Source organism: Helobdella robusta (genome assembly GCF_000326865.2).
Source record: "Helobdella robusta unplaced genomic scaffold HELROscaffold_7, whole genome shotgun sequence".
NCBI classification, from domain to species: domain Eukaryota; kingdom Metazoa; phylum Annelida; class Clitellata; order Rhynchobdellida; family Glossiphoniidae; genus Helobdella; species Helobdella robusta.
Genome location: NW_008705398.1, coordinates 604254 through 614400, shown reverse-complemented (window position 1 = coordinate 614400; position 10147 = coordinate 604254). Strand labels below are relative to the sequence as shown.

Genomic DNA, 10147 nt, shown 5'->3' with positions numbered 1-10147 from the left:
TTTTGATAAATGTTGATGATTTTTAATAAATTTTATTAAATTGGCAATAATACAAATTCTGTGTGATTGTTAGTACATGTTGGTAATTATTCAGCTAGTTATTTTGCTTCATATTTTTCAAGATTTTTCAATAAAATAAATTAATTTTGAGTTATAACTCTATTTATTTGGCCGTTTTATCGTTGCGATTAAAATATTCATGTAAAATTTCATGGATGTTGAATATTTTTATATAAATTTTATTGAATAACTCCAAAAATGTCAATTTTCTGGCTGAATTTTGATTAAAAAAAGTAGTTTAATATACATTTACATATAATAAATTTATTATTCGCAACTTAATTGCTATTTTTAGATTATTTGTTGAAGAATGATTTTTTTGTATTAAAAGTTGGTCGCTACATAAATTTATATTTACCTATCCAATCAAGGTGTCAACCTGCTAATTAATTACCTTTTTTAGAAAAATTTTCGGGAAATATTCTTTCTTTTTTGCTTCTTTTTCATCATTTTTTTGTTGAAAAATTATTTTTATTACAAAATGGCGTCATTCTTTTTTACTTTTTATCGGCGATCTGACTCCTAGTTTAATTTATGTCTAAAATATCTATTTATTTTATGTCCGGTTAATTTTTACTAGTTAGTAAGTTGAGAAGCGAGACACGTAGTCAAGAAAGATAATTTAAAATTTAAATATTATTTTTGATTCGATAATTAATCATTTGTTTTAAAAAAAAAATTCTGAAAAAATCGTTTTAAAAATTGAAAAATCAAACTTATAGAAAAAAAAAAACCTCCGCCCGGAAACTATGATCTTCATAAAGCGAAAAAAGATAATATATGTCGGCATTTTCATAGGAATTCTCTGGGTCCTAATCACGTACGTCCTGTCCGGCGGCTCTAATCCGGCGGGGAATACCGACAGCGGTGAATACTACGACGATGAAGATGACGAGCAGAAATCTGGCCACAATCACAATGACAACAATCAGCGTCCCCACAATAATAAGAATAATAAAAATGTGAATAACAGAAATAATAATATGATTAATATGGGTAGAAATAGGAATAATAATAATATGAACCATGGTGATTTAGAAGTTGTTGAATTTCAGAGCTACACAACCATGGGACAGGTGATCCTTAATCGAAGGTACCAGCCGACATTTCCTGTCCGGAGGTCTGGGATAACTTGGATGAATCAGGATCTACTGGATCGGGAAATTGCCAAATCGACTGGCAAGATGGCGGTCGATGATGATGGTGATGGTGTAAGGGAGAGGAGGAGGAAAAATAATAGAGTGAAGAAATATAGGACTAAGGTTTTTGGTATCTTTGGTTATTTTTATTTCTCTAATTTAATTTCATCGTCAACATAATCACCTCACCAACGTCATCATCAACGTCATCATCATCATTATCAATGCCATGTAGAGACCCAAAGATTCAAATAATGAAGATGTGCCGGTTATGTTCAACCCGATTAAGAATGATAAAAAACCAAGAAAGAAAAAGAAGTCGAAGGCTATAAGATACGGTTATTACTTAGTTCAAATGCTATATTTGCGAAAAATTTGACAGCCACCATGTGATCTGTTTGTACATATAGCGTGTGTGTGTGTGTGTGTGTGTTTGTTTGTGTGTGTGTGTGTGTCGTGTGGATGTTGCATACAAATAAATTTGCATGTACGTGGTATGCTGTATATCGTGTAATGTATGTGTAATGTATGTTTGTGTGTGTGTTTGTGTGTACATTTCATATTTATATTCTCCCGCCACCCAAATCTATTTTTAGGTGACGATGGAAAACCCCACGAAATTCCCCTGAACTCTATGAATAGTTCAATGGTGGAGCTACACAGGGAGATGTACAAGCTGTACGGCCACAACGTCATCGTCAGCAACCAAGTGGCCGTGGATCGGACTCTGCCGGATTTCCGTAGCGACGAGTTAGTGACTGGGGGAAGGGGAGGGTCTGGTAGAGATGGGGGTGATTAGTGATGGGTTGGGAGTAGCGGAATTGGTGGGGGGCGATAATTGAGTCGGTAAGTTGGCAAATTGGGAAGTTAGTGATTCTGATTTTTCACAGGTTCTTCATGGGATTGACAAACTTAGAGAGCTGCGGCCGCTCAGTCAATATACTATTATTATTATTATTACTATTATTACTATTATTATTATTATTACTATTATTATTGTTGTTATTATTATAATTATTAGGTGCAAGAGTATAAATTATGATAATATGCGACTCGGGAAGGCCAGCGTGATCGTCGCCTTCCACAACGAAGCCTGGTCAACTCTCCTGCGGACAGTGCGCATAAATTAATTTTTTACGAATGAATGAATGATGGGTGAATGGATAAATGAATGGATGCATGGATAAATAAATGAATGAATGGATTGGTGAATGGATGGATGATTGAATGGATGGATGAATTACTGAATAAAATAACGAAACATCTGACAGGTGCGTTAATAATGAAATGAATATTTGAATGATACAAATTTTGATGAATGAACAAATTAGTTTAATTAACGAACGAACGAACGAACGAACGAACAAATTGATGTATGGATGGATGAACAAATGAATGGGTGAATAAATGAATGGATGAATGAATGAATTATTTAATTAATTATGAAATAAAGAACGAACGAACGAACGTATGAAAAATTTTCAGATTAACAGTGTTTTGGATAGATCTCCAAAGCATTTGATCCAAGAAATAATTCTGGTTGATGACGGTTCAACTGCGGGTATGATGATGATGATGATGACAATGATGGTGGCGATGATGATGATGATGATGATGACGACAACGATGATGATAACGCTGATGACGTATGCCATTAACATTTAACCATCAACATCAACAAAAACGCCTCCATCACCATCATCTTCATTACTACTACTCTGATGACCTTTAACCTTTGACCAACAGAGCATCTGAAGGAGAAACTCGCGGACTACGTGAAACAGCGCTCTGAAACACTGCGTCTCCTGAGAACCGGAAATCAATTCGGGGTTGTGCAGGCCCGCCAGCTTGGGGCTGACTCTGCAAAAGGGGATGTGCTCGTCTTTCTGGACTCTCATTGCGAAGTTACGCAGGGTATGTCTTTGCACCGCTCAAGTTTAGCGCTATATAAATCTCAAAATGTTATGTGGTCTGTAATTTACTATCGTATTTATTCCATTTATAATTCATTTATTAATCCATAATTTCTAATTTAATAATCAGTAATCCAGTAATTCTCAATTCATAATTTCCAAATTCACTATGTCAAATTCACTAATCCCAAATTCACTAACTCCTAATTCACTAATCCCAAATTCACTAATCCCTAATTTACGGATTTCCTACCGGCAGGATGGCTGGAACCGATGCTGGCTCGGATAATGGAAACCGAAACGGTAGTAGTGACAGCTGTGATGGACATCATTGACGACGAAACCCTGGCCTACAAGCCGTTCAATTACGATTCGATTAATATTGGAGCTTTCACTTGGGCACTTCATTTTGTCTGGATTGGAGTGCCCGCTAGGGTGAAAAACTATCTCACGTCTGTCACTCAACCGATTAGGTACGTGTTTGTTTGTTTGTTTGTCTGCTGTCTGTCTGTTTGTTTACTGTCTGTTTGTCTGTCTGTTTGTTGCTTGTTTGTTGGTTATTATCTGTCTGTTTGTTTTTGTGAGTTTTATTTGTTTATTTATTGTTTTATTTTCATTCCGACAATTCTGACTAAATTTTGCTTTCATTCATTCACTCATTCATTCATTCACTCATTCACTCACTCATTTATTCATCAGTTCCCCGACGATGTCTGGTGGTTTGTTTGCGATCAGTAAGAATTTTTTTATGAAACTCGGCGGCTTCGATACTGGCATGGACATGTGGGGCGGTGAGAACTTCGAAATGTCCTTCAAGGTAGGTTGGCTGTCTGTCTGGCTGGCTGTCTGACTGACTGTCTGACTGGCTGTCTGACTGACTGTCTGACTGGCTGTCTGACTGGTTGATTGATTGATTGACGACGACGACTTTAATTACAATAACGATGACGACGCCAACAATAACGGTGACGTCATCAAACAGATTTGGATGTGTGGCGGCCGGCTAGAGGCACATCCCTGCTCTCACGTCGGCCACATCTTCAAGAAGGGCGTGGCCTACAAGTTCAAGAGGAGCAAAAACGAGAAGAAAAATTTCCAAAGAGTTGCCGAAGTCTGGATGGACGATTATAAGGATATGTACTACAAGAAAACCAAATCGACCAGAGTTAGTTCTTCTGTCCGGCGGGAATTAGTAGATCATGGATGTGTCATTGATTGAATGGTTGAAGGATTGGAAGATCGATTGATTGGTTGAAGGATCTGATTGTTTGATTGATTGATTGATTAAGTGGTTGATTGGTTGAAGGATGGGATTGATTGATTGATTGATTGAAAGGTTGATTTAGCTGATGGAATGTTTATACGGCCTATGGGCCTTGTAAGAGTTTCATGCTAGTATTTTGGTGGAATTCGATATAGAATATCGTTTGTATCTTCTCTAATTCGACAAAAACACCACATTCAACACCATCATCATCATCAACGCAATTGGATGCCTTCATTATCAGGACGACATAGGAGATATATCAGTGAGAGTATCGCTGAGGCAGAGACTGCAGTGCAAATCGTTTGACTGGTATCTAAGCAACGTGTATCCTGAGATGTTCGATGTATCCAAATCCATTGTATCTGGAGAGGTGGTTATGGTGATGGTGATGGTGACGCTGACGATGATGATGGCGATGGTGGTGGTATTGATGATGTTGGCGATGATGATAATTATAAAATTTTATTTTGCCGATGAAATGCATTGAAGTACTGTCCATAAAATATTTTTAAAAATCTTCCTCCAAAAATCAAACTAACCAAAGATCAGGAATAAAGAGAAAGCTTTCGGTGACGGCGTCTTCTTCACTTCCTGCATAGACAGTGTATCCAGCAAAGATAAATTATTATCCGTCTGGCCGTGCCATGGACAAGGCGGAAACCAGGTATGCAGTGGGGGTGGCTTAATGGGGCCTGATAATTTTATGACGAAGCTTGGTAAAATATGTTAATTTTCCAGGCAGGTCTCGGTAAAATATGTTAATTTTGTAGGCAGGTCTCGGTAAAATATGTTAATTTTCTAGGCAGGTCTAGATAAAATATGTTAATTTTGTGGACCAACTATGCTGATTTGTTATTAACTATGTTAATTTTCATGGGCCCGGGCTTGGCGAGGTAGGTTAATTTAATTTAGTATTCATCATAACTTCGTGCGGGCCCAGTTCATAGTGAGATCTACCTTAATTTGGTTGACACAACTTGCTTACCTTGACGATATTATTATTATTATTATTTATTATTATTTATTATTATTATTATTATTATTTATTATTATTTTTATTTATTATTATTATTTATTATTATTTTTATTATTTATTATTATTTTAGTTCTGGATGTATAGCAATCTTGGGGAGATCAGGAACGACGATGAGTGTTTCGACTATGCTGGAACCCAGGTCTGATAATAATAATAATAATAATAATAATCATAATAATAATCATAATAATAATAATAATAATCATAATAATAATAATAATAATAATCATAATAATAATAATAATAATAATCATAATAATAATAACTATAATAATAATCATAACCATAATAATTATAATAATTAATAATAATAACAATAATAATATTAATAATCGGTATTGGTGACGGTGCAATTAATAATAACCATAATAATCAAATACTTGTTAGAAATAATTGGAGTGACTGACGACTAATATTCTTTTTTTCTTCTTCCTATTATTATTATTATTATTATTATTATTATTATTATTATTATTATTATTATTATTATTATAGGTCGTATTGTATCCGTGTCACGGAAACAAGGGAAACCAGGAATGGGTCTTTGACAAGAATGACGTGAGTGAGGGGACCTTAAGTTTATTATAATGATATTTAATTTTTATAATTAATAATAATATCATCTATTGTTATAATTTTTCATTTGTTTTTTATATATATTTATTCGTTTTTTCACTCATTCGTTCGTTCGTTCGTTCATACACTCATTCATTCGTTCATTAACTCATTCATTCATTCAGTCGGTCAGTCAGTCAGGCATTTGTTTATTCGTTCAGTCACTCACTCATTCATTCACTCATTCATTCATTTAAAATAAAATGAATAATTTCTCCCTGACAGGGCCAAATACTGCACAAGGGAACGAGATTGTGCCTTAGCCTGTCAGACGACAAAACGAAACTGACAATGGAACAATGTAAGGGCCTCACTAGGCAGTCCTGGGTCTGGGGACCACGCGGCAGGCCCTCCCCTCCAACGGTACCCCCCTCAGATGGGGATGGAAATAGGCAGGCCCTGGTCGATATTAACTCAATGAATAATGCTGAATATTATGAAGAGGAGGAAGAGGGGCAAGAAGATGGCGAAAATAATAATAAAAATAATAATAAAAGTAAAAACGACAACAACAATAATAAGAGTAGTAACAACAACAACAACAAGAATAATAACAATAATAATAATAAAAATAATAATAAAAATACAGAGGAAGACGAAGAAGAGTATTATGATGAAGAGGAGAAGAAGCAGTGATTATCATCAGGTCATCATCATCATCAACCACGTACATCCATCTTCATCATCGCTGACGGCCAAAACCTTTACAATCACTCACACGTCACCATCATCTACGTCATCGTCTTTACAATTTATATGCGCGTTTCTGAAGCAAAAAAGATTCTAAAATACACCATATGCGTTCGTCTTTCAAAATCTCATTTCAGGCTGAAACTTTATATTAAGTTCTAAATATAAACTGCACGCATTCATTCATTCATTCACTCACTCGCCAATTCATTCACCCATCCATTCATCCCTTCATTTTTCGTCCTATAACTTTCATCTGTACTGCCCGTACATTCAAAATTCACTCATGTAGTCGTTCATCCAGCATCCAATCAATCAATCAATCAATCAATCAATCAATCAATCAATCAATCAATCAATCAATCAATCAATCAATCAATCAATCAATCAATCAATCAATCAATCATTCAATCAATCAATCAATCAATCAATCATTCAGCGGAACAAACCAGCTTAATTAATTTTTGCTTGTATGTGTTTAAACATGTAACAAACTGATCCATTCCATCCATCAAACTAACCTTTTGCTATGCATGTATATATATATATATATATATATATATATATATATATATATACTTTTCTTACTACTCATTCTGTCAGTGTATGTTTTACAATTTTGTATTTATACATTTAATCAAATTGTTCATGTGTGCGTGTGTGTATGTGTGTGCGCGCGTGCACAACAACTGAATCAAAAGCCAACTTGAGCAAATTGTGAATTTTCATCGAGTTATAATTGTAACTATTGTAATTGTTTATAGATATTTTTATAAAATTATTTAGAACTTCAAACTGTGAAGACGTTTCATCAGTTTCGTCCATCCATCCATTCATTCCTCTACTCATTTATTAATTTACTCGTTCATTTATAAGTTCATTTGCATTCTTTTACCGATAAATTAATTCGTTTTTCAAATCATTCACTCATTCATTCACTTATTATTCACTCACACGTTCATTTTTACTCATCAATTCATTCATTTCTTGCACCTACCTGCTCGTCCATTCTTGTATCCGTACATTCCTTCAATCAATCTTTTTCATTCATTTGTTCATTCATTCGTTCGTTCATTCATTCATCCATCCATTCGTCACAAACAGTAGAAAACCGCTCAAAACTTATCAATTGAATATTCTCAAATATATATATATATATATACTATGATGTTACTTACAGCTTTTTTTAGGAGTTACTAACATATGACATCAAGTTTAGTTATAATTCTCATTGTTTTGTACTTAATATATATATATATATATATATATATATACATAGAAAATTAAATATTTAATTAGCCCCTTAATTAATTAATCAGTTAACTCCGTTAAGTTTAATATTACAATCATTCATCCTTACTACCTTTTTTTTAAATTTATAAGCTAAAAATATCAAAATATGCCCAATATTAATATTGTTATAAATTGTTAATATTTTTTAAAATAATTCCGTTCAATTAATTATAATTAGTTAATTGTTAATTTATTATAAATAAATTATTATTTATTTGGAAATAAATTATTGTTCGTTGTTGTTGCCGGGTTCGTCAGAGATGAACGATGAACATGCAACTAATCTAGAGTACAGGTAGGAATCATATTCGTGAACTGCAGAAGAGAAAATTTGAAAAAATCAGTTAACAAATCAGCCCATTCAATCAATCAACCAATCAATCAACCAACCAACCAATCAATCAACATTATCAAATCAATCATCCAATCAAACCACTGCATCAATCGATCAGCAAATCAACCAACACATCTGTACAAAATGGCCAGGGGGCGAGGGCAGATCAGATCTGAATGTGAATCTTTCCTCAAAACTCATCTCCTCTTTGTAAAAAATCAATCAATCATTTATTCAATCAATCAATCAATTAATTGATTAATTAATTAATTAATCAATTAATTGATAAATAAAGTAATTGATCAATTATTCACTACATTGAATCGCTTCTAAGTTTTAAATAAGCATAAACACAATAAACACATACAACAGACACACACTTACTTGAGAATAAATAAACAAATACAATACAGTAGTAAAATAGCACCAAAAAACAATACAATACCTGCCAAACAACACAACAAATATGCATTGAAACAACAAATTTTAATTGAAAAAGTTGATGAAACCAAACAAAAGCATAGAGAACATACCATGCGAGTCTACATTATTAATACTATTTCTGCTTGACAATGATGACGTTCTCAACTTTTTATCAACTGCTGATGTTGTTGCTGCTGAAGCTGCTGAAGCTGCTGCTGATAACTTACTTGATGAGAAGGCCAATGAATTGTTTGAGCCCTTTAGTAAGATAGAATTGAGGTTTGAAATTAAATGGGATGGTATATTGGAGGGTTTTAATTTAGAATGTTGACCTAATTTCTTTGTAGATGATTGGTCCCTGATTTTTCTTGATTCCTTGGAAGCTGCTGTTTTAGCTGCTGCAGCTGCGGTCTTATCTCTAAACGAAGACCTATTTTTAGATGCTTCTTTCACATTAGTATTACCTCCTTTTTCTGATCTCTTCCTTAAAACATCTCCATATAGAGAATTTCCTCTAGTCTTAGATGATTCTTTGCTTTTCAGTGAGAACTCTCCGCCGTTTAATGTCGTTCTGTCTTTTGATAAAGTCCTACTCTTGTGGGAGTCTGAATTTTTGCCCGCATCTTTATGTCTTAGGATATTTTTTGTATTCAAATTTTTACTACCAACAATTTTGTCATCTGGGTTTATGTAGTAGCTTTTAATGAAATCAACCCTGCAGGGATCTAGGTTAACATTCGATGATTTGGAGGATTTGGATTCTAAAATCTTGCTAGGGCTGAAGCCTTTTGTAGTCGCAAAAATGTTTGATAAGAAAAATTTCGAAGATGAAAATTGAGGATTTTTTTTGGAGGTCTGTTCAGTTGTTGGTGTTGATGTGCTGTTTCTTGAATCTTCTCTAGAAGTGTTGGATTCTGTGACTTTGATGTTGGCCCATGATGATGAGGAATCGTTACTTTCAACTGGAAAAAAATTTGGGTTGCTGGTTTTGTTTAGGCTAGTAATCAACGGCTGATCGGTTGTTGATTTTTGAAATTTGTTGAAAAAATTTGAAAGAATTGAGACAGTATGTTTGGGCTTTGTTGAACCTTTTGAGCTAAACATGGAATGTGATGATGTATCCAGAGCAATACTTGAAACTTCATTTTCTTCAAAGTTAGCCACTGTGTGAGATGATAGGTGATCCAGAATGTTCTGGTCAACTACACTGCTAACAGACTTTGACTCAGTGCTATGATATGTTTGTGGAATCATTATCCCCGGCTGTGTGTTTATGATGTTGAAATCCTCAAACTTTCTCTCAACATCATCTTGAGGTTCAAAATCTGCTTTCAACAGCTGATGCTCAATTTCAGTATATCTATGAAAAATGCCATA

The 10147-nt window shown here is 34.0% G+C and overlaps 2 protein-coding genes across 2 annotated transcripts in view; one reads left to right on the top strand and one right to left on the bottom strand.

Moving 5' to 3' along the window:
* Window positions 1–455: 455 nt before the first annotated feature.
* On the top strand, window positions 456–7393 carry HELRODRAFT_108015 (hypothetical protein). Its single transcript, XM_009030687.1, has 14 exons — window positions 456–1322; window positions 1435–1537; window positions 1796–1949; window positions 2221–2314; window positions 2685–2760; window positions 2946–3113; window positions 3372–3585; window positions 3812–3929; window positions 4095–4277; window positions 4621–4752; window positions 4939–5043; window positions 5486–5554; window positions 5911–5973; window positions 6256–7393. Exons 1-14 carry the CDS (start codon window positions 810–812, stop codon window positions 6664–6666), a joined length of 2403 nt encoding a protein of 800 aa, XP_009028935.1. The 5' UTR covers window positions 456–809; the 3' UTR covers window positions 6667–7393.
* Window positions 7394–8833: 1440 nt separating this feature from the next.
* Window positions 8834–10147, bottom strand: part of HELRODRAFT_164687 (hypothetical protein) — a gene marked incomplete at both ends in the record, with an annotated part of 12374 nt that continues 11060 nt past the window's right edge. Inside the window, one exon of the mRNA XM_009030686.1 lies at window positions 8834–10108. Within this exon, the coding sequence (XP_009028934.1) occupies window positions 8834–10108 (1275 nt within the window). The remainder of the gene's footprint in view (window positions 10109–10147) is intronic.